The 24,496-nt window shown below is 37.8% G+C and overlaps 7 protein-coding genes across 7 annotated transcripts; 3 read left to right on the top strand and 4 right to left on the bottom strand.

Moving 5' to 3' along the window:
- Positions 1-509: 509 nt before the first annotated feature.
- On the bottom strand, positions 510-2,162 carry cbhC (putative cellobiohydrolase; the record flags this gene model as incomplete). Its single annotated transcript, XM_040895173.1, has 6 exons — positions 510-701; positions 764-1,005; positions 1,067-1,324; positions 1,384-1,521; positions 1,585-1,838; positions 1,921-2,162. 6 exons carry the CDS (start codon positions 2,160-2,162, stop codon positions 651-653), a joined length of 1,185 nt encoding a protein of 394 aa, XP_040753887.1. The 3' UTR covers positions 510-650.
- Positions 2,163-3,733: 1,571 nt separating this feature from the next.
- On the bottom strand, positions 3,734-6,829 carry P175DRAFT_0507335 (uncharacterized protein; the record flags this gene model as incomplete). Its single annotated transcript, XM_040898261.1, has 5 exons — positions 3,734-5,029; positions 5,767-6,208; positions 6,277-6,525; positions 6,583-6,711; positions 6,807-6,829. The coding sequence occupies 5 exons, from the start codon at positions 6,827-6,829 to the stop codon at positions 3,734-3,736; spliced, it is 2,139 nt and encodes a 712-aa protein (XP_040753886.1).
- Positions 6,830-7,600: 771 nt separating this feature from the next.
- On the top strand, positions 7,601-9,037 carry P175DRAFT_0453034 (PSME3-interacting protein). Its single transcript, XM_040894535.1, has 2 exons — positions 7,601-7,983; positions 8,066-9,037. Exons 1-2 carry the CDS (start codon positions 7,818-7,820, stop codon positions 8,644-8,646), a joined length of 747 nt encoding a protein of 248 aa, XP_040753885.1. The 5' UTR covers positions 7,601-7,817; the 3' UTR covers positions 8,647-9,037.
- Positions 9,038-9,387: 350 nt separating this feature from the next.
- On the top strand, positions 9,388-9,840 carry P175DRAFT_0555165 (uncharacterized protein; the record flags this gene model as incomplete). The annotated part of the gene is made up of 3 exons (XM_040900611.1): positions 9,388-9,513; positions 9,592-9,674; positions 9,747-9,840. The coding sequence occupies 3 exons, from the start codon at positions 9,388-9,390 to the stop codon at positions 9,799-9,801; spliced, it is 264 nt and encodes an 87-aa protein (XP_040753884.1). The 3' UTR covers positions 9,802-9,840.
- Positions 9,821-11,930, bottom strand: P175DRAFT_0499024 (alpha-N-arabinofuranosidase). The gene is made up of 5 exons (XM_040896643.1): positions 11,629-11,930; positions 11,379-11,573; positions 11,178-11,305; positions 10,931-11,119; positions 9,821-10,872 (listed from the first exon to the last, which is right to left on the bottom strand). The coding sequence occupies exons 1-5, from the start codon at positions 11,733-11,735 to the stop codon at positions 9,977-9,979; spliced, it is 1,515 nt and encodes a 504-aa protein (XP_040753883.1). The 5' UTR covers positions 11,736-11,930; the 3' UTR covers positions 9,821-9,976.
- A 188-nt stretch (positions 11,931-12,118) lies between these two features.
- On the top strand, positions 12,119-14,796 carry P175DRAFT_0514570 (uncharacterized protein). The gene is made up of 7 exons (XM_040898814.1): positions 12,119-12,632; positions 12,691-12,736; positions 12,801-12,876; positions 12,925-13,116; positions 13,182-13,425; positions 13,486-13,742; positions 13,831-14,796. The coding sequence occupies exons 1-7, from the start codon at positions 12,606-12,608 to the stop codon at positions 14,495-14,497; spliced, it is 1,509 nt and encodes a 502-aa protein (XP_040753882.1). The 5' UTR covers positions 12,119-12,605; the 3' UTR covers positions 14,498-14,796.
- Positions 14,797-14,823: 27 nt separating this feature from the next.
- P175DRAFT_0514569 (TatD family hydrolase) lies at positions 14,824-16,178 on the bottom strand. Its single transcript, XM_040898813.1, has 2 exons — positions 15,874-16,178; positions 14,824-15,797 (listed from the first exon to the last, which is right to left on the bottom strand). The coding sequence occupies exons 1-2, from the start codon at positions 15,913-15,915 to the stop codon at positions 14,865-14,867; spliced, it is 975 nt and encodes a 324-aa protein (XP_040753881.1). The 5' UTR covers positions 15,916-16,178; the 3' UTR covers positions 14,824-14,864.
- Positions 16,179-24,496: the final 8,318 nt, after the last annotated feature.

Below are 24,496 nucleotides of genomic sequence, written 5' to 3'. Positions count from 1 at the left end.
CTTTTAAGATATCCCAAGTAATTTTAATATAGATAGGGGTCGAACCCAGAGTATTTAGATTTTAAAATTAAAATTCTTACCTCCTATATGACTTACGGGTAATTAGTTTATCCATGCTAGATAAAATATATTATACTGCTGATGTGATGCAACCAAGGATCTCCACGGAGCGGATTAACTATGATACAGGGTTATGTAATAACATGTGATACCCCTAAATAGAGGTAGAGTAGTAAGATTACCTTAATATAGTAATATAATATTATATAATAATATTATATAGTTCAAGACTAGTCCTAATTAGGAATTCTGCCCGCAAAAAAATCGAAAAATTTATTGTTGCGGAATGGCGGTATTAGCTTGCCGTAGTTGGCGGTGAAAAATAGCTGGGCTTTTTTCACCGCCTGCTTTCTTCATCCATGCACTTTATATCTTGAACTCTTGAAGTTTTCTATAGTTTACACTATAACTATTTCATATTCATGGTAAAACACTGTTCAATTCATTGGTGCTGATGCTGTTTTCATTCAGCAAAATCACATTTACGGAAGAAAATCTGTTATTTACACATCTTCTGAAACAATCACTGAACTCCTTGAATGTTATGCAAGAGATGTGACCTAAGCAAAAGAGAAACGAGAAACAACCCCTTAGCTACCAAGAGGAGGGTTGGCGTTGGCAACCAGCTGCTCGAAGTAGGCCTGCAGATGAAAAAATTAGGACATACATCCCTGAAACCAACCTGTGTTTGGGATAAACTTACCTGGAACCAGGTGCCAGCTTCAGGAGCGGGCTGAAGAGCAGAAGCAAGGCCACAGTGGGCATCATAGCGCTTTGCAGAATTGTCAGAGGTGCCATCACTCTCACCACCAGGCTTGACCCAGACAAATGCGTCGACCAAATTGTCACCGGTATCAGTACTTGGACGGGCACCGAAGCCCGTTCCCTTGGCGTTGCACCAGTCACCCCATTGGTTCTGGCCAGTGGGCTGCTTTCCGTTTCGACCTGGCGGTTGCATATCAGCTCGCAAACTTCAGTAATAGGTATTCCATAGTTCTGGACTCACCGGTATCGACGATAAAGTGGGCGTTGAAACCAGCGGCAGATAGTTCAGGAGCGAAGTTGTTGATGTAGCTCTTCTCGTCACAGACGTTATTCCCTGAGGTGTAAGAGGGGCAGGTGCCGATGCTGAAAGCGTTATAGTTGGCAACGTTGGTCGCGAGGCCACGGACTGATCCAGGAGAAGATGCATTCGTATATACGCCGGCATAGAGCTTGGCTGCGGGACCGATATTGGCCGGCCATCCAAGCCAACCAGCATGACCTTACAGAGTTAAAAATCCGGCTCAAGGTAATAAGAACCCATTAATAGTTTTTACATACCAGCATCGAGATACTGGGAGACGTTGGGTAAATCAAGCCGAGTAATAGCGTAGTTGGTGCACTCGAGGTAGGCATCGTGGGCATTGGCGCACTTGGACACGGCCAGGTTGGTAACCAGATTGGCCAAGCTGTCGGGTTCTGCAGTGTATTAGCGTTCAGCCCTTGATTCATAGATGATGACCAATTTTGCAGGAATTTCACCGATAATCAGAATAATCTTGGTGTCGGAATACTGCACAACAAGCTCGCGAATGGAATCGATATACGCCTTGTACTTTTCAACACCACCATCGGCGATGGAGTACTCTCCGTTACTAGCTAGTGCGGCGCAATCACGGTCAGGAAGATCATAAACGACAAAGATACCAGCAACTGGAGGGGAGGCTCCTGCGTCATTCTTTTTTTTGATATCTGCCAGGAACTCGCCCATCTTGGGGACCTTGTCCGCAGTGTCCCTAGTTAAAAAAAAAAAAAAAAAAAATCAGCTCTTAGTCTCTATAATCTAAGGCTAACAAAAGTTAAGAGGAAACGCATTACAGCCACAAGAATGATGGGACCTCTGCAGCATGGGTTGCCTGCTCTGCTAGGGACCCGGTCATGGATGGTACAACTAAACTCATCACTTCAGAGCTATAGTACGGGTTGACGTAAAGCTGGTGTCCCTCAAAGGGGTTACCAGTTGCAGTCACCGCGGCCCCGGAGGAGATTGTTGTGGTGGCAGAAGTACTAGTAGCCTGGGGCAAAGCGTTAACAGTACCGAGCAGTGGCACTAGGGCCATCAAGGCCCTCATATGTATGGACTGCATAATGAAGATGGATAAGAAAGATTCAGTAGAAGTGAAATTTGTCTTTCTCTGATCCTGCAGGAAAGTTGTTCTTGCCGTAGGATTTCTAAAGACGGTTGAGAGAAGAGCCTTTTATATAACTATTCCCTCCAGCCAGTAACTAAAAAAAAAAAACGAACATAGGCTATCATTCAGAAGACTGAAAGAATTAAGGAGCACGGGTGATGTGACATATTATCTGGCTAAACCGGGCAGCTCCCTCTCCAGATTGGTTCAGAGCGAGGGTAAGAGCAGGGCCGTAAGGCATACTGATGGGTTCGATGCCGGATTCGGCGTGCCTATGAGGTTCTGTCTTGGTTATGCTATGCTCCAGGGTCCTACTAACTCGCAGAGTGGCAGCTTAGGATGGACTTTCTCCTTGACAGAAATGGTTAAAGGGTAGTTGATCGTCATTAATCGGGAGAGAAGATCCATGCACGTTTCACTTCCTAATCATGGACGGAGAGGATCACTAGAGAGACATTGTATTGTTCATTTTGCCTGTACGCAGCACGTCTGAGCAATTTTCTTCAACAAAGTCTTTTGCTTTTCAGATTGTAGAATAAGGCTCCGACGGTACACTGTCATATTCCATCTTCAAACTGTCCTACGATGGATACCTAGGTACTAGACCTAGGCCTAGGTCTGTCCTTACGACTGGAATTTACTATACAAAGAGGGGTTAGGAAACCCTGGCACAAAGGCAATGTATTTCCAAGCTATCGACGGGTGATTACTGGGGGCTTGCGGAGGAAATTGGTGGGAAATGACAATTGACCAGGATACCTTCATCCAGGGCTAAGGAAATAATCCATCCATTCATCATCCATCATGTTTCAGTTACACTAACCGGAACGGTTTCATCTATAGGGCTGTCTAGAATTTTCCCGTCTTTGCTGCAAGTCTATGTCGGACCCCCGACTTGCTCAATCCATCAGCTGGTTTACTTTAAATTAATATTGTCATAATGCCCAGAAACTCACCGGGAAAGTCAGCGAAAGGCTAGCCTATAGTTAGTGCAATGAGGAATAGTGTGCAGATTTCATGGACTTCGGGTTATACTAGGTAGTTGTGTTCAAGTTCTTGCCCCATGGAGAAACCCCCGGTTGCTCAGCCGGTTCGACGGACCGGATTTCCAAGAAGAAAAAGACCTCCGTAGGCCACCCAGTGTTCATCTCAATTCGGACATTGGAAGTTGAATCGGGAGAAAGGGCTCATCAGCGACAAGGTAACAGGATTCAAAGAACCCTAGGATCGTGCATGCCGCCTACAAGCCACCAAAGCCACCCGATTTACTTCCCAGTATTGCAGAGAACAGGTAATAGCCTAAGTCGAAGGGGTATTATAATTAAATAATAGTTAAATTCAAATCCAACTGCCTGACAATATCTGGACTATTGATTTGTACTCGGCTGTTGTTTCTCAGAACACAAAGACTGGGTGAAAATAAACAAGGTTATTGTAGGGAATAAACAAATGGAAATGACTGTCAAAGTCTGTGTAGCAAGAAGGTTAACAATAAACGACTAACAATATTGTGGCGCTTGGTCACATTCGGCTATAAATCTGCGTATACCTTCAGATCCCTCGTATTCGGAAGTACTGCCAGGTATACCGAAACTGGATATGTCAGGGAAGAATGCGCAATCGCCAAGCTCGCTCACATTGATGCTCGAGTATCCCGACGGGGACCTCGCCCATGGATTTGAGCCGAAGAGAGACTTGTCCTCGAAACTAAGCTTATTGGTTGAATCCATTTGGAATTCAGGGGATGCTTCTGTGCCATTATCACATGACATCATCGCCTGCCAATCAACGGCATCAGGGTGCTGTGACTTGGATACTTCATTCCGGAAGAAGAACTCCTCCGTGTCGGAAGTAGTTGCAACACTTGGAGCAAACGGGAACAGAAGTGCAAGTTCAGCCCCTATCCGGAGGTCAAAGTCTGGATCCTGCATGACCTTCCCTCTTCGGATGCCAACTTCATCGCAAAGTCGCTCAACTGTCTCGGCATCACAACCTGGGAATCTTACCCTAATGGTTGACCTATCATGAAGCAATATTGGGAGGTCACCCAATGCTGAAAGTCGCTTGAGATCGTTCAATACAGCAGCCAGATCTTTGAGAGCGCGTGCAAAGTCAGCAGAGAGAAGGTCCAAGAGACCCTCAGAGTTGAGACTTTCGGAGTCACAAGCATCGACTGGTGCAAATTTCTTCAGAAGGCCAAAGGCGGTGATGGTAGGAGAGATTTGGAAATCAATGAAAGAGCCAGGGGCAGTGCGGGGGATAGCAGACATTTTACGTTCAGCTTCATCCTGTAGCACGCTCACAGTCTTGTACTTCTTGTTTCCAGTGGCAGGATCAATGCCATCAAAACGAGCCTTTTGACCAGAGAGGAAAAAGGCTCTCACACCCACTGATACATTGTTTATGACCTGAGCAGGTGCTGCCGGGCCATGTGAGAAATACCGTGCACCTCCAATGCGGCCTGCACCGATAGCATAGCCTCCAGCGGTACGACCAAGGGTGCCGCCAGTAAGATTAGGACGGAGGGCTGATGCAAATGGTGCGCGGTTAGTGACGCGGCTGAGATTTGATCCAATGCGTGATGATTTGTAGGCGACACGCTCTCCCTGTAGAGCTGCTTGTAGGTATGAAGCCCACGAGCTCGCCGCGCCAGTGGAAAAGTGACGGCGAGCTTGACGGATGGCCGCGGCTCGGTGAATCGGCTGTTGTGGAGTAATCCGCGCATATGCTGGTTGAAAACGAAGGGGGATATGCTGAGATGGCTCTGGAAGTTTTGCTTTCAAGGCTTTGTAGGCCTTCGCATAGGCAAACCTCGAGGGATGTCAGCAACTCCAGGGGAAGTAACTATACAATGGGGGCGGTAAATGACTCACTTAGCTGCTCTCCAGAATTTGGGGAGCAGCAGGTGCCCACTGGACGGAGGCATCCTGGTGGTAAGAGAGAACAATCCTAATTGAGGAAAGGAGATGAAACTGCCATCCTCGAGATGAGTTCTCGATGATAAGAATTGGAAGAGAGAGGATGATGGAAGGATGCCTGATGACGGAATAGTCAATCTCACGGGTGGCGGTGCAGCATGTGACCTTGCGCCACAAGCCTCGGGCACGGTAGGAAGGGTTATGTCTTCACCAATAATGGTTGCCAATTATCAGGTTTTTGTAGAGATCTCTATATGCGAAAGAATACTGTAAAAAAAGGCCAAATTTTTGTGGCTAAAAATCGTGTTCTAATATAGCGCAACTACTTGCTAAAAAAGGCCGATGTTAAATTTTTGTGAACCAATACATATAATGCTGTATTGGCTAGAAATGGTTGTCTTGACACCTTTTTAGCTCAGCGGTAAAGTTCGACAATTTTGTATTACCTAGGAATGTGTTCAACTTCAAAGGAGAACAAGACTTGCGAAATGAGTAAAAATAAATTGGTCATGTAGAATTCTAATGCTTTATTTGGCGTGGATATCATCAAAATGATTAAATTACTCGTCATCTCCGAAGAAGACCCTGATGGGAAGCCAAGCATCACCGCAGACTTTGAAACGGTCCTTCAAGTTGTCCAACTGAGTGACCTCCTCAGCAGTCAAATTCCAGCCGTCAAGCTCGAAGTTGGCATCAATGCGGGATTTGCTGACGGACTTGGGGATGACACTCCAGCCCTTTTCCAAGCCCCATACGAGTAGCACCTGTTGGGGAGTCTTGCCCTTCTTCTCAGCCATCTGTAGGAGGGTAGGGTCCTTGTAGAGGGGAGAGTTGGTGGAACCCAGGCAGGAATAACCAGTGGAATGAATGCCCTTGGATGTGTTGTAGGCAACCAACTTGGGTGATGGGTTGTTTGGATGCAATTCAATTTGGTTGACAGCCGGGACAATCTTGCAGCTAGGGTCGTTCAAGAGGATTTCAAGGTTCTTGATTCCAAAGTTGGAGACACCAATGTTACGGACCTTGCCGGTGGCAGGAAGCTTCTGCATTTCTTGCCTTTCCCCAGGTCAGTTTTTTTTTTCCGAAATACGATTATTGCACCCAAGCAACCGGGTATGACATACCATGTCTTGATGAAGTTCCAGTCGGGGAGATGTTTTGATTTGTCGGCAGGATCAGTGGAGCTAGGCCAATGCATGAGGTACAGGTCGACATAATCGACCCCAAGGCTTTTGAGAGAGGAGTCAATGCCCTCGGTAACGCAGTGGTGCCAGGTGTTGTCGAGCTTAGTAGTAATCCAGATTTCGTTACGGGGGACTCCGGAGTCGATGATACCTTGGCCGACCTCGGCTTCGTTGCCGTAGGCAAGGGCACTGCAATCGGGTTGACAATTAATATTCGCCATTTGGCAGTCTCTGAAAGCGACCTACGTATCAATGTGACGATAACCCTTCAGCAAAGCATTCTTCACGGCCTCTCGGACCTCATTTGGCTTGGACTGCCAGGTACCCAGACCAAGGCCAGGGATCTTATCTCCTGTGTTAAGGGTGTAGACCTTCCTGTAAGACGGAGAGTAGACATTAGTGATTGGTCTTTCTTGTTTATTTCCCAGAGGAAAGGATTCGAAACAAATCCGTGCTCGGCTCGTGCTTACTTTGTATTCTCGGGGTTCGACATTTTGCGTGATTGCGAGGGAAATCTTGTGGAATATTTTCTTATAAAAGGAGGACACAAGATAGATTGATGGGGAATGGAAGAGTATGAAGAAGAACAACGGAGATTAAGAGACAGGAGAGAGGAATTTATACGAACAAATTGAGGGGACTTCATGTTAGGCAGGTCCACCCCCATATGGGTGGGAATGATGTCGATAGAGGGGCACTGAATGGCTCCGCAAACTTAAAAGGTGGGGGATGTAGCCAGCTAGTGTTCTTATGTTTGGCCAGTAATGTCTTGCACAATGGTGCAGGTCATTTTTACCCGTCACTCCCTGAGGAGTATGTATAGACTCTATAGAGAGCCAGGAGATGTCATGTAAAAGCGTAGGAAACTACTACGCATACAAAGATGCTTGGTGTTTGTTGGAGCCAAAAACAGTATTGAAAGTCGATTTGTACAATAAATTATGTATATATACCTTCAATGTTACCTAGTAATAGTATTGTATTTCGGTTTCTGGGAGTTGGGGCTCCTGACTGACGGCGAAAGTGGCTGGAATATCGATATGAGTAATTATCCGCACCACGACATTTAACCGGGGAGACGCGGCTCACCGTAGAAGGGTTAATCCGTTCCGGGTTTCTACCCGTGCCGAGCTGTAAGCCCACATTTAGCCGCTGCCTAAGGCCAATTTCTAGGGGTGTAAACTCACCGCCTTTTTCTGCCAATACAATGTGGCCAGAATTGGAGCTTGGTTTCAAACCCCAGAGGGAATTATTTTTTGACACACTCCCACGCAATTGTTCCTGTGGAACGCTTTCAATTTAATTCTATTGCGCGAGTTCGCCTCGGTTTTATTTAGACGCTTATACGTGTGGCAAGTCTCAAATTAAACGGAACACGCTGCATTTTTGCTGCTTCCTGGCCAGTTCCACCCACCAGATAATAGGCGGAGATTGAGACTCATGCCGCGTTTTGTTTCAAAGGAAAAGCAATATAGTATAGGATGTCTTCTGGTTTTGTATCCGCAGGGACGGACCAAGAGCCCGTCGAGCGCGATGACGAATGGCGTCGAGTGCACCAGGAACTCGAGGAGGAACGAAGGCGCAAAGCGGATCTAGGAAAACAAGATGGAGGGAAAAGTCTCTTTGAGATTCTTGAACAAAACAAAAGTGAGTTATGGGTATCTTGAGTTAAGCCAATATCCCAGTGCCTTAATTGACATGCCTTGACGATCCTTTTGGTTGTACGCAGTGGCCAAACAGGAAGCTTTCGAAGAAAAGATGAAATTAAAGAACCAATTCCGCTCCCTCGACGAAGACGAGATTGAATTTCTCGATTCAATTATGGAGTCGACCCGTGCCCAGGAGGCTAATGTAAAAAGGGAGACCGCAGAGCAACTGGAGCTATTTCGGCGACAGCGGGAGGAGGCTGAAAAGACTCTCCTTGAGGATACCTCTGCAGATGTTGCAGAAGTGGCTGAGGGGGAGGACTGGAGGATCCCTGCGCGCAAAAAGCGACGCGAAAAAAATAAGGAGCTGCTTATACCCGGAAAAAAGCGGAAATCTGTGGGTGAAAATTCCACAGATGTCCCTAGGACGGAACAAAGCGCGAATAAAAAATATAAGAAGCTTCCTGAAGAAAGCAACACAGCTGAGGATCCTGGTTTCAAGCCAGTGGATGACAAACCAAAACAACTGGCTCGCCAGAACGCCGCGAAAAGTCCTGTTAAACGGACGGAGACCGGAGGTTCTGCACAGATCTTGCCCAAGCAGGCTGTTAGCCCGCCTTTATCGTCTCTTGGCCTAGCTGGCTACAGTTCTGAATCGGAGTGATCCGCTATCACTCCGCTATCCCAAAACTTCTCTGTTAACACTATGTACCTAGCGAGCGCTAGTCTGTACAGATCGAGTTTGCCTTTGTGGAATAGTGGTTTCACTCCGCTCTGGCAACACCCCAGAGCAGTCCATGGTCCTGGGCAAGGCAATAGTAGCTCCCAAAACACCCATACAGTTGCCATAAAGCGATAATCATTCAGGAAGAGGCCTGCCTGGATGTTTCCCTTCCTGGAGCGGCAGAGCTTGGAAAGTGATCAAATTTCTTGTGCCCCCGCCCAGAAAGCGGAATAAGTTAATAAACGGATCACCCTTCCTTAGCAGGGCACGCAATCCTATGCCAATCTGACTCCGATAGAATAGACACTCAAATTTTGAGACTTAATTCCACCCAAGGATAATCAGTGATCAGCTTGTCCCTGCATTGTAAAATAGTCATGCTCCATCATTCATATCAACTATAACTATCTATCACTAGTCCCCTTTTGGAAGTCATGTACATTAGTCAGACAAGCAAGACTTGCACTAGTCCAGATCCAGAAAAAATGCTGCCTGGCATGCATTCCTTTAACTACCAGAAACGACGTCATCGCCTCCTTCAACCAGGTTATATACTTGCGGATTGCCTGGGAAAATGCAACACCACATCCCTACTCCATCTTCATGAAAAAATCGTGTGCCTTTCAGAAAAATAATTTGCGGCTACTCTCAAGATTTTACCATAACCAGTGTCGAACCAACATGCCTCTTGTTGTCCCTGGAATCACCAATACTGGTGGCGCTAATACCAGTGGGCAAGCCACCAAGGACGAGTGGCTCAACAAGCTTGTTGGAAAGAAGCTTAGTGAGTCCTCTAGCGATGAAACGGTATGTTTATTTTTTTTTTCCCCTATTTTGCTAGGTTGAAGGAAGGGTTGGTACTGACGTTTGGCTATTTGGGGGTAGACGTTTGCGAAGAAAGATCTCCCTAAGATCCATCGGATTGTCAAGCGCGGCGAGATGATGACTATGGACCATAGACCAGACAGGTGCGTACATATATATATATTCAGTCCTAGGTAGTTGGCAGTAGTTGTGCTAATTGGAGGGTTATATTGCAGGTTGAATATTTACCTGGATGAGAATGATAATGTTCGGGATGTCAACTATGCTTAAAGATGTACGGAATATACGGGGTTTATTGGAGATGAAATGACATGCTTTGGATTCTTAGACTGCGTTCTATGCCTCATAAAATGGTAAGATCCGTAAGAAATAAGAAAAAGAAGTAGTTGTAGTCGTAGTAGTAGCAGAAGAAGAAGAAGAAGAAGAAGAAGAAGAGTGGCAACGCTTAAGCCTTCCATCTCAGAAGAGTCAGGGAGTGCTTGGGGAAGACATAAGAGCCCTGGGCACTCCAGGTGCTCTCGGAAATGCCAACCTCCTCCTTACCCTTCATGTTTGTCACTGTAGGATTCTCACCCGTGACTGTGAACACCGTGACCTCACCGGTAGGGCCGTCCAACTTGGTCTCAAAGGCCTTTTCTTCGTGAATATTAATCACGACAACATTGACATATCCATCCTCGCCAAGGGTAGCGCTAACATCCAACCAGGGAGTGTCCTTGACGCCACGAACCCACTTTGGAGAGGTCTCGCCGTCGTAAGTCGCAGCGGAAACATGTGCACTGATTGTCCAGCCACGCATATACTTTGAGAACAGGTAGAGGGGCCACCAAGTAGTCTGCTTGATGATGCCGTCCTTCGTTGTCATGAGAGGGGAGATAACATTGACGGTCTGAGCAATGCATGCCATTCCAACGTCCTTGCTCTTCCGGATGAAGACGTTGAGCCAGACACCCACGGCCAGCGCATCAGACAGCGTATAGGTCTCCTCTGCACCCTTGCTGCCCTCGGCACGGATAGGGTCCCAGACGTTCCATTCGTCGAAGCAGATGGTTGGGCGAACCTGATCGTTGGGAACCCCGTTCTCGATCCGGGCGAGATCGATCAAGGAGGAAGTAATTTCAATAGCGCGTTCAGCCGCGAGGGGGGCAGTGGCATTAGGGAGGTGGGATGAAGAGGCAGTGTATAGATGGATACTGTGCATATCGATAAGGGGAACGCCAGAGGTTGACAGGGGAGAGTTTACAGGAAGCATGCAGTGCTTCAGAGTATAGTAGTCCCAAGATGCGGTGCCGTCCTGTCCGCACAGAATCAATTGGATGCTAGGGTCAAGGAGCTTCAACGCTACGGGAATAGTCAGCAGGCGAAACATTATGAATCAAATTTGGGGGGGGGGGATTACCCTTGGCCCATTGGTATGCTTTGTGTGCATAGGCCTCCTTGGTAGTCTGCTCGACCTGCCACGGCCCCCAGACTTCGTTTCCCAGTGCCCAATATTTGACATTGTATGGCTCCTGGCGGCCATTCTTTCGTCGAAGATTGGCGTAGTAGGTGTCCCGGGTACCATTACAGTACTCAAGCCAGGCCAGAGCTAATTGAGGTTAATTAGGAATGTTGCAAAGCATAGATTGAGAACATCCAAGAGCTACCTTCATCCAGAGTGCCAGTGCCAAAGTTTAGGCAGAAGTAAGGCTCGGTTTCAAGAACCTCACACCACTTCAAGAACTCGTCAGTTCCAAACTGATTGGTCTCTGTTCCTAGCCAGGCAAGTTCAGGTCTGGGAAAGAGCATTGCCAGCGTCAGCACTAATGTCAAGTTTTCGTCGTGAAGGATATCGAAGAAAGACACACCTTGAAGGACGCTGATCCTTTGGTCCAACTCCATCAAGCCAGTGGTAGGTTGCCATAAAGTTACCACCAGGGTAGCGGACCACGGGGATATTTAGCGTCTTTAGGGCTTCGAGGACATCCTTCCGGAAACCATTCTCATCTGACAGTGGGCTACCAGGATCGTAGATACCCCCATAGATGCATCGACCCATGTGCCTAAAACCACGAGTAAGCCTAGCAAAGCAAGGTCATCGATGCAGTCTGAGCTTACTCTGTAAACCCTGCATAGATGTTAGGGTTGATCTTGGAGATGCGACGGTCCGGATGAATGGAAATGCCCGGGGCATCTTGCTCGTTGAGCTGTGTGAAGGTTGTCATAGCGTTAACAAGATTTCCCGATTAAACAAGAGGAAAAAGGCGTAGTTCGAATATTGATTGGTAGGGGACAGAATAATAATAATAATAATAATAATAATAAAGGCACAAACAAGTACTACTGAATATTTGAAAACGTAGGTGGTCGAGGTGACTGGACGGGTAATATTAATGTCTGTTGAACTTGTCAAGACGGCCAGCATGGATCAGGCAAATCCCCTGCGGGGTTGATTGAAGCCTAACATTAAATGAATGGATTCATGAGCTCCGGGGTTGCTGTCTCATGAGGCTTTTGGCGCCGTTGATTCGGTGATGCAGCCAAGGCTATACAATGGGATATTCCATCAATCAGCACCCGACTCTGTCACGCCAGCTCTGCTGGTCCTGCTTAGTCTGCGCCTTCGGTTCTCCGCAAATTCAAGCGGCATTTCGTCTGGTTTCCCTGAAATTGACTCGCTGTTTGATTCGTTCCACAGTGCGGGCTGTTGGTGGCGTGTGGTTTTTTTTTCTTCTTCTCTTCCCTCTCGTGCCGCGACGCTGCTTGTTGGCATTGGGCCGATAGGGTGTGTGATCGTTCTGGTCGTCATGCCAGGAGATTCTCTTGTTATTCTGGGATTAATCCGGCGGGCATTCATTTAGTAGCTATCACGATAATGGCTTTTCCAGGCGTTTGGCTCATCACCCTCCCAGCACCCCGTGCCGGTTCTTTAGTTTCATCCCCAGACTCTTTAAGAACGGCGGATCCTGCTCCTCATTCTCCTCATTTTGCCTCCGCATTTTCTCCCCAGATTCTTGGGTCCATCTAGAATTGAAAGCGTTGGAAGAAGGAGAGAGAGAAAAAAAAAGGGAAGAAAGTGATTAATTGATATCGCCATGCGTCTTTCTCCTGCGTGGTACCAGGTATGACTGTGATGCTTCGGGAAGTTCATATCATAAACTATACTGACGAGAATCCCAGTTCCTGGTCGGCGTGTTCGCCTCCCTGGGATCGTTCCTTTATGGATGTAAGTTTCTGTCTTCTTGAGAAGAACTATGGTTCTCTCAAACTGACATGGATGTTGCGTGCAGACGATCTAGGTGTTATTGCAGAGGTTATTTCCTGCGCATCATTTAAATCCAAGTTCGCAGCAAATGATACACAAACGTAAGCTGTTGCCCCATCATTAAGAAACCTTCAATTGACATTGCCTAGCGGGTTGGTGGTATCAATGTTCACGGCTGGTGCTTTCTTCGGAGCTGGGGGTGCTGGTGCCGTTGGTGATGCTATTGGGCGACGATGGACTATCATTATCGGTTGTATTGCCTTCTGCCTGGGCGGTGGTCTTCAGACAGGAGCGCAAAATGTAGAATATCTGTACAGTGGAAGATTCTTCGCGGGATTTGGGTACGTGAAAAACCACCCACCCTTTGGAAAGTCTCAAGGGCAAGCACTAACTCCCATCTACCTAGAGTTGGTTTCCTTACTATGATCGTTCCCCTGTACCAGGCCGAGATCTGCCATCCTGACATTCGAGGCCGTGTCACTGCCCTGCAGCAATTTATGCTTGGTGTCGGAGCCCTTTGCGCATCCTGGATCTCTTACGGTACTTACATCGGCTTCTCAGAGGACAACGATGCCCAGTGGCAGGTGCCTCTAGGTTTACAGGTTGCTCCCGCTGTTTGTCTTGGTCTACTTATCATGCTCTTCCCTGAGGTAATATCTAACATGATCCCCCCCCCCCTTCATGCCGAGTACCAACTCACCTGCATATAGTCTCCCCGTTGGCTCATTGATCACGGTCATAACGAGGAGGGACTGAAGACTCTTGCAAAGCTGCACGCTTATGGAGACGAGAATGACGCCTGGGTCCGCGCGGAATACAACCAGATTCAAGAAAGCATTGTCCATGAACATGAAAACGAGGCTAAATCTTACGTTGAGCTGTTTACTTCGCGCTCTTCTTTCCGCCGCTTATTCCTTTGCTGCGCCCTGCAAGCTTCTGTGCAAATGACGGGTGTATCTGCTATTCAGTGAGTTACCTTCCTTACTAGAGAGGCTCTGGTTGTCTAGGGCTCTGGTTGCCACGTGAGAGCATTGTTACTGACATCATCTGTATAGATACTACTCGGTGGACATTTACGGCCAGATTGGAATCAAGGGCGATGAGACTCTACGCTACCAGGCGATTAATTCCATCATTGCCTTGGTCGCCCAGTTCCTTTGCATGATGCTCATCGATCGCTTCGGCCGTCGCTGGAGTTTGATTGGTGGAAACTTGGGCAATATGGTCACCTTCATCATCGCCTGCGTCCTCCTAGCCAAGTTCCCTCCTGAAGTCAATAACTCCGGAGCTCACTGGGGTTTCATTATCATGACCTGGCTTTACAACTTCTCGTTCTCCTGCACCTGTGGACCCCTGAGTTGGATCATTCCCGCTGAGGTGTTCGACACACGTACTCGCGCAAAGGGCGTGTCTCTTGCCACAATGACCTCTTACGCCTTCAATACCATGATCGGCCAGGTTACCCCCATTGCGATGTCCAACATCCATTACCGCTATTACTTTGTGTTTATTATTTGCAACTTCACCAACGCGGTATTCTTCTGGCTGCTCCTGCCGGAGACCAAGAAGCTGCCTCTCGAGGAGATGAACTATCTGTTCTCTAACTCTCCATGGATCATCCCCGGCACCCGCAAGGAGAACTATATGGTGAACGACTTGGAGCGCAGAGTAGAAGAGCAAGAAGAGAAACAGCACGCTTATGCTACCCATGAGGAGAAATAGGCTGGTGGTATCTTAGTATCTGCCGTGGTGCACCCGTTATACATTTTGTACTCCAACAAGATGATCAATCGTCAATACAACCACGAATATGAAGATAGACTAGGGATGGCATTAGTTAACGGTATTCAACCCCAGCAGGTGTGGTGGTTGATACGATGTTTGGCTGCAGACGAAACCCTTTCTAGCCTTCTAGCTTTAATTATTATATTATGCCGCATGCATTTCTGTATGTCTTATCGTCACGATGAATATCATGTTACCCTATACCAAACAGTACTTTTTTCGTGTGCAATAATCTCAAAGCAAAATCTATTCGGAGTCTGTCTATCCTCTTCTTAGGCTTTTTTTTTTCTTCTTTCAATTACTTTCACAGAACCAGCTTTACACCCCCCAGTCCAAACATCCGCACACTATTATCCCAAGCCGCAGCTGCCACCTCCGCCACAGAGACTCCCTTCAGTCCCGCCACCACCAAGGCAACCCTTTCCATCGTACAACTTTCATTCCTGGTCTTGACCATCTTCCCTAACACAAATCTGTTGTGCTTACAAGAGGAAGGCAACGGACGCCCCGGAGCCAGATACGGTGCAATCTTCGGATCATTCCCCATAACTTCACACCAGGGGGCGTCAGTTTCAAGCTGGAGTTTGTCCAAGGGAATATGACGGACCATGTCCAGCTGCGATTCCGTCCGGAACGAGATCCCATTCACGCTGATTTCCAGGCCCAGGTCCACGAGACGCAGCATCTGCTCCTTGCTTCCGGCAAACGAGTGCACGAGCCCTCCCCGCTGCAACAGGGGAAGGAAGGGCTCAAGAATAGCGACAAAGTCCTCGTAGGACTCGCGCACATGTAAGAAGAGCGGCAATTGCAGCCTCACGGCGAGCTCTAGTTGGTCGCGGAATGCGCGTTTCTGGGTTTCCTTCTCGGCTCGATCCAGGTATTCGTAGTCGAGGCCGATTTCTCCAAATGCCACCAGGGGAGAATTGGGCTCGGCCAGGAGGGTCTCGGCCAGGTTTTGGAGTCTGTCTAAGTAGCTGCTGGACTTGGGGGTTGGGGATTCCTCGTAGATTTCCCTGGCGTGGTATGGATGCACGCCGAGAGTCATTTTGCACAAGTGCGGGAACTCTCGAACGACCTTGAGGTTGTCGTTTGCTCCGGTTAGTGTCATTGTCGTGAGCATGACTTTCTCGCAGCCGTACTCTCTGGCTCTGTTTAGGACCTCTGCGAAATCGGGCTCGTGGTACTGTTTTCCCCGGTAGATGCCTTGGAATTGGTCAGCAGTGAATGTGACCGCGACCTGATTGAAAGAATTTAGCCTCTTCTTTGGCTTTCTTTTCTTTTCTTTTCTTTTCTTCTTCTTGTGTGATACTTACATCTGCAAACCGCAGCGGCGAGGATCCTGGTGTTGGAGACATGGCGTCTAATGTATGTATGAAGCTGAGCAGCGGAAGGCTCTTTTACTCATACGGCCAGAAATAGGGAAAATCGGCGATGAAGATATATCTCGCCTTTGACCCTGATGATGACAGAGCAGATCGGATATTGTTTCTATAACATATCCCAAGGAAAATGCCAGGGTGCTTGAAAATCCGTATCAGCCGCTTGCTTGCCCTAAGATACCTGGCTCTTTGCCCTGGTAACCACAAATAGGGTAGATTCTGCCCAGTTCTAACCCCAAGCTCTCTGATATTTCCCAGAAAACGCTCCAAGGAAATTAAAAAGAAGGAAAAGATAAAGAAAGAAGACAGACTAAAGTGCGTGGTTGGACTCGGCGTGGTGGGGTTTTGTGGCCCAGCCATTCTTGGAGACTAACTCAGGTACATGTACCCGAGAGCCTCCTGTACGCCATCGGAAATTGGAGATCACTCAGTGATTTTTCTGCATAATAATTCTAACTAGGACTGGTATTGCTTGTGTGATTCTAGACCTCGCTACTAAAAGCATACTGGGTATGTATGTTCTTGGGGGTGGTGAACGAATGAGGAGGATATAAAGCAACAATGTACTAGGTATATCTGTGTCCTGACAGTATCTAGGTATTGCTAAGCGATGTGACTCAAGTAAGTAAGTTTTTGTATGTGTGCAGCTTGTCATAATATTTAATATTATTGAATTTCATATGGCTCATTAGTTTGAGGATTTTGGTTGCAATGAAATGCCTGTACTCAGAGTGACTATTAGTAGTATATGTTGGAGTGCTGCACTCAGTAAATGCAACCAGTACTACCATAAAGCAGTATCACTATAAAGAAGATAGTAACACGTGACTACTTTATATATTTAGACTATTATTTCCTTCTAGATTTCTATATTTCCTTAAAGTATCTTTCCTTCTCTATTTTCTTAATTAAATTTAATTAAATTTATTTTAGTTAATTCTCTATTATTATAGTTTAATAACCTTTATTAAGTTATAAGCCCTTCTTAAGATTTTATTTTATACTTTATAAATCTCTAAAAAACTCTTATTATACTTCTATACTCTTATATAAAGATCTACTACTTAATTAGATAGAGATTTTAATAGAAATATTATCTATTACTATTATATTACTCTACTTAGATAATAGTATATAAAAAATTTCTATAATTTAATTAAAATAATAACTAAACCTACCCCTAGTAAATATTTTAATATCCCTAACTTATTATACTTACCTTTAATAACTACTATTCTATTTACTAATAACTAAAATTAAGTAATAAAATTAAAGAATAATATATTTAATTTAAGCCTAATAATAATATTAAAAAATAATTTAAAATTTAAAATTTAGACTTTATTTATATAAATAGAGTTAAGACTTTATAAAATAAATAAGCTTCTTAAAAGTAATATTTCTAGATTATAATTTAATAATTTTAAGTATAAATTATAGGAACTTTTTTTATAAATAGTAGTTAGTTAGATATTATATTTAATAAGTAAAAAACTAGTAAAAAAATTATTAATAAATATTATTCTATATATCTTTATAGATAATTTTATATAAAAATTATAAAAAATAATTATTAATAATAATTAAAAATATATATACTAGATCTAGAGAGAAGTTATTAAGATTAAATATAAGAATTATATAATTATTAATAAGTTTATATTAAACTTTATCTAAAAAATAAATACTTTTAATAAATTAAAAATAATTATTATACTTTATTAAATAATTACTATAATACTTTAAGAGCTTAAAAGGAATAATATAAGCTTTATAAATTTAATCTTAAATAATTTAAGTAATAATCTTATTAAAATAACTATATAAAAGTATTTTTATACTATATATAATATAGTAAAGAATAAGATTTAAGAGAATCTATTATCTAATATTATATTTAATATTATTATATTTATTATAAATATACTAAATTCTTAATTAATAATAAATAATAAAAAAAAATAATAATAATAGTAGAAATATATATTACTATAAAATATAATAATTATAGATTATATTAATTATTAGTTAAAGTAATTTAAAAAACTAGGAATACTATACTTATTTTATAAGGAAGAAAAATATAATACTAAAAACTATCTATATTTAGTAATTAATAAGTAAAAGGAAGAATAGAAGCTAATTTCTATATTTTAGTACTTTAGGCTACTTAAGTTAAAGAATAAGAATAATTTAACTTAAAGCTAAATTAGTCTAGCTATATAAATTAATACTATTCTAGATACTAATAATTTTATACTATTTAAAGTTAATATACTAATAACTTTAATATTAACTATTTTTAAGAATAGATAGCTATATAACTCTAGAGTAGACTATATAGTATATAATAATTATAATCTCTTTAATAATCTAATTAAAGACTTAAATAGTTTTAAGAATTATAGTTTTATTATCTCTAATAGTAAGGTAGTATATCCCTAAGATTATAGAAAAGTAATAATTTAATTTAAATTAGATAATAGTACTTTAATATTATACTAAATAGAATATTTTTAGAATCTAAATATACTATATAACCTAATACTAGTAAAAAAAATAAAGGTAAAATTAGAAATTTATTTTAACTTAAAAAATTAATATATTTATAAAATAGTAATAAATAAGATAATTAAATATATTATCTTAAATAATAATATCTTATTTTTAGTTCTAAATAAGGTAGTAATCATGCCTACTATACTAATAGACTTATTATATTAATAATTAGATTATTTATCTATTAAATAATTAAAATATAATAAGATAATATTTTATAATAATAACTTAGTTATTAATAACTTACCTACTAATTAAAATATTAAACTATATTATAAAGTATATTAATTATTAAAATTAAAGAAAAAAATATCCTGAAAACTATAACTATATATAATAAAATTATTATAATTTATATATATAGATTTTTAAGAAATTAAACTAATTAAAAGAAATAATATTAAATATATCCTACTAGTTCTAGATAATTATTGTCAGGGGGCAGAGTCAGATTCAGATATTCATTGACTAGGAGCTAACCAGACAGAACAGCAGAATAGTAGGTATCAGGTAATAGACAGGATGTAGCTTGAAGAGTTATAACAGGATCAAGGATAATATAGCTTAAATACAGGGATAAGGATAGATAGTCAAGGTAGAATCTAACTAGATAAGTATTATAACCTTATACTATAATAGTACCCCCCCCCTTAGAGTTAAGCTCTATTAAGATTAGGAAGGAATTAGCTAGGATTTCTTAGGATAATAAAGATAGTAATTATTTACTAATTAATAAATATTCTCTAGATATTTAGTAAGCTCTTTAATTAATTTATTATATTTAATTTATTTAATAATATATTATAATTTAGATTTACTATAATCTTAATAAACTTATTAAGAATTAAGAATTTCTTTAATTTTTTATTCTTTTAATTCTTCTATTTTAATAAGTAGTAGTAGATTAGGATATTAATTAAATAAAAGATTATTAATAGTAAGATAGAATAAAAATATATTAAATATAAAATAAATTCTTATATTTTTAGATAATTTAAATTTATAAATATATAGATTAATAATTTTTTTAATATAGTATAGCTTAAAGTTCTTTTAATCTAATTTCTTTTATAAGTAAAGTATTTAGATATTATAAGTATCTAGCTAGATTTCTTATTCTATAGTATAATAATATATAAGTTATCTTTAATAATTAGTTTATATTTTATAATAAGCTTAAATAAATAAAATCTTAATATAAATAAACTTATAAATTTTATATATAATATTAGTAAACTTCTTAATATCTTTCTTAATAAGATAGATAGTAAAGTAGCTTAATTTAAATCTTAATATTAAGTAAAATCTATAATTAGCTATAAATAGTAATATTCTTATAAATTTAGAGTAAATAAAATTAGTAATAAATTTAATTATTAATAATTATTTAAATTAATTATCTTATAAATATAATATATATATTTATAAGTATTATTCTAAAATAATATTAATATATTTAGTTTAATTATTAGTTTTAGAATAATAAGTAGTAAATAATAAGTTATAAATCTTTAGATAGGATATTAGATATTTCTAGAAAATAGTAATAAACTAGACTCTATAATTTAATATAATTATTTTAGGGATATTATAGAGCTTCTAAATATACTTAAAATATAGATTAATTACTCTTTTAATATTAATTATTCTAGTATAGGGAAGGAAGTACTTTATCTTTATTAAATAATTAACTATAATTAAAATAATATTATAGTTATTATTTAGTAGTAAGTATATAATAAAATCTATATTTATATCTTACTAGGTATATTTAAAAATTAGTAGAAACCTTAATACTTCTTACTTTATTTTTTAAAAAGAAATAATTTAATAGTAAAAGTAATAATTCTAGATCTATTAATTAATATATTTATAAATCCTAAGCTAGAAGTATTTATATAATATTAGTTTATATATCTTAATTCTTCTAGAATATCTAGTAGCAGGATTTTTATAATAAAGTCTTAATATTTTAGCTTTTATCTTATTATAATTAAATATATAAAGTTAGTCTTAATATCTTAAGTATAAATTAGTATATCTATAATTAGCTAGTATAATATTAAGATATTTTAGTAGACTATTTTTCAAGATATTTAAAATAAACTAGAGCTTCTTATCTTATAAATAAGCTTTATTAAATAGTAGTTATAATATTAGTAGCAGGAAAATTAATTTATTAGTAGTAGGTTATTTAGTAAAGTATACTTAGTATTAATTATTAATATTTAGTCTTAAATTAGTAGTAATCTTAGGTAGCAGGTTTTTAGATTTTAAGATAGTCTAGCTCTAGTAAAGAAATTATTTATTCTCCTTCTTAAGTAGGTTCTCTAACCTCCTAATTAATATATTAAGCTTAATACCTAACTTTCTAGAGTAGTAATATATTTAGAAATTAAATCTTAATAGAAATTTAGACTAGCAGGCTTATTAATAATTTAGTAGCTTAATTAATATAAAATATTCTAGATTCTAGTAATTTATAATAACTTTTATAAATAATAGAATTTTTTCTAGTTTAGGGTACTATTTTTTAAAATAATAAATAATAATTAATAATTCTTTATTATAAATCTTATAATTATATTCTATTATAAAATATTTCTTAAAAAAAAATATAATAAAATATAATATACTTTTATTATTATATTATAATAATACTCTAGTAAATATATAATTAAAAATATTAATTTCTAGAATTATATTTTTTAACTAGTTAAAAAGTTTTAATATTAGGATATTTATAAAAGTAACTTTTAATTATTTAAATACTTCTTAGTAAGTAGATATCTAGTTAAAGTTAATATTCTTCTTAATTAGGTTAACTAATAGTCTAATAATTTTTAAAAAATTATAAATAAATTAGTAGTAAAAGTTCCTAAAGTTAATAAAGGCTTAAATATTAGTTAAATAGGTTAGTATTTCTTATTTAGTAATTATTTTTACTTTATTAAAATCTATTTAGAAACTATCTCTATCTATAATTAGTTTTAGAAACTTTATCTTATATATAAAGAATTTATATTTACTAAATTTAGTATAAAGTCCTACTACTTATAGGTATTTTAATACTTATTAAATATAATAGATATATTTAGTATAGATTTAGCTATAAATTAGAATATTATTTAAATATATAGTATAAAAAATATCTAAATAATTATATAAGACTTTATTAATAAATCTTTAGAATAATATTAAGGCTCTAGTAAGCCTAAATAATATTATTAAGGATTTAAATAGATTTAATTAAATTTAAAAGATAGTAAGATATTCTTATCCTTTCTTAATCTATAGATTATTAAAAGTAGAGATAATATTAATTTTTAAGAAATATTTTATTTCTTTTAGATTATTTAGTATTTCTTTTATTAGTAATAGCAGGTAATAATCTTTTATAATAATTATATTTAGGACTTAATAATTTATATAGAATTATAGGTCTCCTCTAGGTTTTTTTATAAATAGGATAGGGAATATAGTAGGAAAAAAACTAGAATAAATAAAATCTTTTTTTAAGTTCTCTTTAATCTATTTTTTTAGAATTTTTAATTTATCTTAAGATATATTATATAAGCTCCTAAAAGGTAGGGTTTTTCTAGGTAATAATTTAATCTTATAATTATTAAGTTAGTAGGGTGGCAGGTACTTAGCTTTCTTTAATAAGAATATATTATAAAATTTAGTAAACTTAAGGGATAGTTACTCTTATAGCTTAGATTTAGTAATAATAATAAGATTTAAAGTAGCTTTAATATTAGTAATAATAGTAATAAATATCTAGTATCTATAATAGGTATATATAATATAGGTAGTAATCAAGACTCTAGTAATATCTTGATTCTTTAGAGGTTTAGGGCAGGAGTCAAGATATTAGAAAGAAGCTTTTAGTAATATATTATATAATATTAAAATTTTTATAAATTTTAAAGATATATTATAATACTTCCTATAATAAAAATTTTTAAATAAAATAATATAATTAGTAAATCTAATCTAGAAATTATAGATCTTTAACTAAAATAAGCTAAAGATAATAGGAAAGTATATAAGTTAAGTTATAAAAAAAATAATATTTTTTTTAATATAATTATAAATTTTTTAGATTAAATAAATAAAATAAATAATATAGCTAGACTTTACTAGAATATTATTAAATCCCCTTAATAAGATAAGATTCCTTAATAATAGTATCTTTAATTAATTATTTATAACTTAATTATAATCTATAAAATATTTATTCTTAGCTCTAGAATTAATTATTATAAAGGTTAATAGAATCTTATTAGGAGTTTCTAGATTAATAGATAAGATTATTAGTTTAAATTAGTAACTTTCCTTCTCTACTATTATTCTAGCTATTGCAGCCTTTAATAGATAGAGGGAGTACTAGAGGTATCCCTAATTATAGCTTAGGTTAGAGATACTTTATTTTCTAATTTAGGAGATATAGGGTATTTAGTAGGCAGGATTCTAGTTAATAGGAGGTATAGGTCTAATTTAGTAGTAAATATAGAAATATAGCTGGTTAGTCTTTAGTTAGGGTATAGATAGTTACTTACTAGATAATTAATACTACTATAGTAGTAACACAGGTATTAGATTTAATAATTAAGATAATAAGTAATAAATAAGTCTATTAGGTCTTTAGTAGGAGTAGTAGTAATAATAGGATTAATAGGAACTATAAGAATTTAGATAGCAGGAATTAGCTTTAAAATAGGTTAGGGAGGCTAGGAATTCTTTATAAATAAGGATAGGATAGTACTTATATAATAATAATAGTAATTTTCTAGATTTTATAGGTAATTAATAAAGTTATAATATTATAATAAGGCCTTAAAGTATATTAATATCTCTTAAAATTCTTAACTAATAGCCTATTCTAAAATTATAGATAAGATATCTTTATTTATATTCTCTTTTAATATAAGATATTAGAATTTAGTAAAAAAGATACTAAACTTATAGTAAATTTATTAGAAATAAAATAGATTAATATAAATATTAATTTCTAGATTTAGATTTTTAAAAACTTTCTCTAGGATTTCTAAAATCTTAGTATAATTACTTAATTTATAAATTCTATCTTAAATATATAATAAGATTTAGATATATAGAGTTCCTTTAAGGTAACTAATTATATAAATTATTTTATTATTTAAGGTTAAGAAATAATTAAGGTTTATAATTATTTTCTAATAAATTTAAGAAGTAAAGTATCTTAAATTACTTTATTAGTTATTAAACTTATTAGGGTTAGGAAGTTATTTAGAGATTTAAGTAATAGAAATAGGTATAATAAGAGTAGTAATAGTAATAAAGGGGGTAGTAATATTAGTATCTCTTTTAAAAGGAGATAATAATTAAAAAGGCATATTATTTTAAGTAAGTACTTTAAATAACTTTTATTAGGTTTCTTTAATTTATATTTTCTAGTACTTAATTATACTATCTTTCTATTAAATATAGTTAAGAAAGTTAGTAATAGTAAAGTATAGAATAAATAATTTATAAAATTTTTTTATAATAATAGTAGAGAACTAGTATATTTTAGTAATATATTATCTTAATTTATTAGGAGTATTATATAAAAGGGTTTCTATATTTTTAGATAATATAAATAGTAAGGTAGGTATAATAGTAGTAATTAACTCCTAATAGAGAGGAGCTATATAATATTAGGAGATAGAGTTAGATTTAGATATTTATTAACTAAGAACTAACCAGATAGAATAATAGAATAGTAGGTATTAGGTAATAAACAGGATGTAGCTTAAAGAGCTATAATAGGATCAAGGACAACATGGCTTAAATACAGGGATAAGGGCGGACAGTTAAGGCAGAATCTAACTAGATAGGTACTACGGCCTCGCGCCATGACAATTATTCTAGATACCTTTTTATATAATATTTAAAGATAAAAAGTAAATTTTTAAAGATATTAAAGAAAATATATAATAATTAGCTAAATATAACTAGTATTTATATTAGAAGG

The sequence above is a fragment of the Aspergillus ochraceoroseus genome (genome assembly GCF_002846915.1).
Source record: "Aspergillus ochraceoroseus IBT 24754 chromosome Unknown P175scaffold_2, whole genome shotgun sequence".
Lineage (NCBI taxonomy): Eukaryota > Fungi > Ascomycota > Eurotiomycetes > Eurotiales > Aspergillaceae > Aspergillus > Aspergillus ochraceoroseus.
This window is presented reverse-complemented; position numbering and strand designations above follow the sequence as displayed.

Bases quoted from the DNA above. Each gene is read 5' to 3' on its own strand.
- P175DRAFT_0453034 (XM_040894535.1), top strand. From the start codon at position 7,818: ATGTCTTCTGGTTTTGTATCCGCAGGGACGGACCAAGAGCCCGTCGAG. The intron at 7,984-8,065 runs GTGAGTTATGGG...GGTTGTACGCAG, and splicing joins GATTCTTGAACAAAACAAAA to TGGCCAAACAGGAAGCTTTC.
- P175DRAFT_0499024 (XM_040896643.1), bottom strand. From the start codon at position 11,735: ATGACAACCTTCACACAGCTCAACGAGCAAGATGCCCCGGGCATTTCC. The intron at 11,306-11,378 runs GTGTGTCTTTCT...GCTCTTTCCCAG, and splicing joins AAGGATCAGCGTCCTTCAAG to ACCTGAACTTGCCTGGCTAG. The intron at 10,873-10,930 runs GTAATCCCCCCC...CTATTCCCGTAG, and splicing joins AGCATACCAATGGGCCAAGG to CGTTGAAGCTCCTTGACCCT.
- P175DRAFT_0514570 (XM_040898814.1), top strand. From the start codon at position 12,606: ATGCGTCTTTCTCCTGCGTGGTACCAG. The intron at 13,117-13,181 runs GTACGTGAAAAA...CCATCTACCTAG, and splicing joins AGATTCTTCGCGGGATTTGG to AGTTGGTTTCCTTACTATGA. The intron at 13,426-13,485 runs GTAATATCTAAC...ACCTGCATATAG, and splicing joins TTATCATGCTCTTCCCTGAG to TCTCCCCGTTGGCTCATTGA.
- P175DRAFT_0514569 (XM_040898813.1), bottom strand. From the start codon at position 15,915: ATGTCTCCAACACCAGGATCCTCGCCGCTGCGGTTTGCAGAT. The intron at 15,798-15,873 runs GTAAGTATCACA...TCTTTCAATCAG, and splicing joins CGCCGCTGCGGTTTGCAGAT to GTCGCGGTCACATTCACTGC.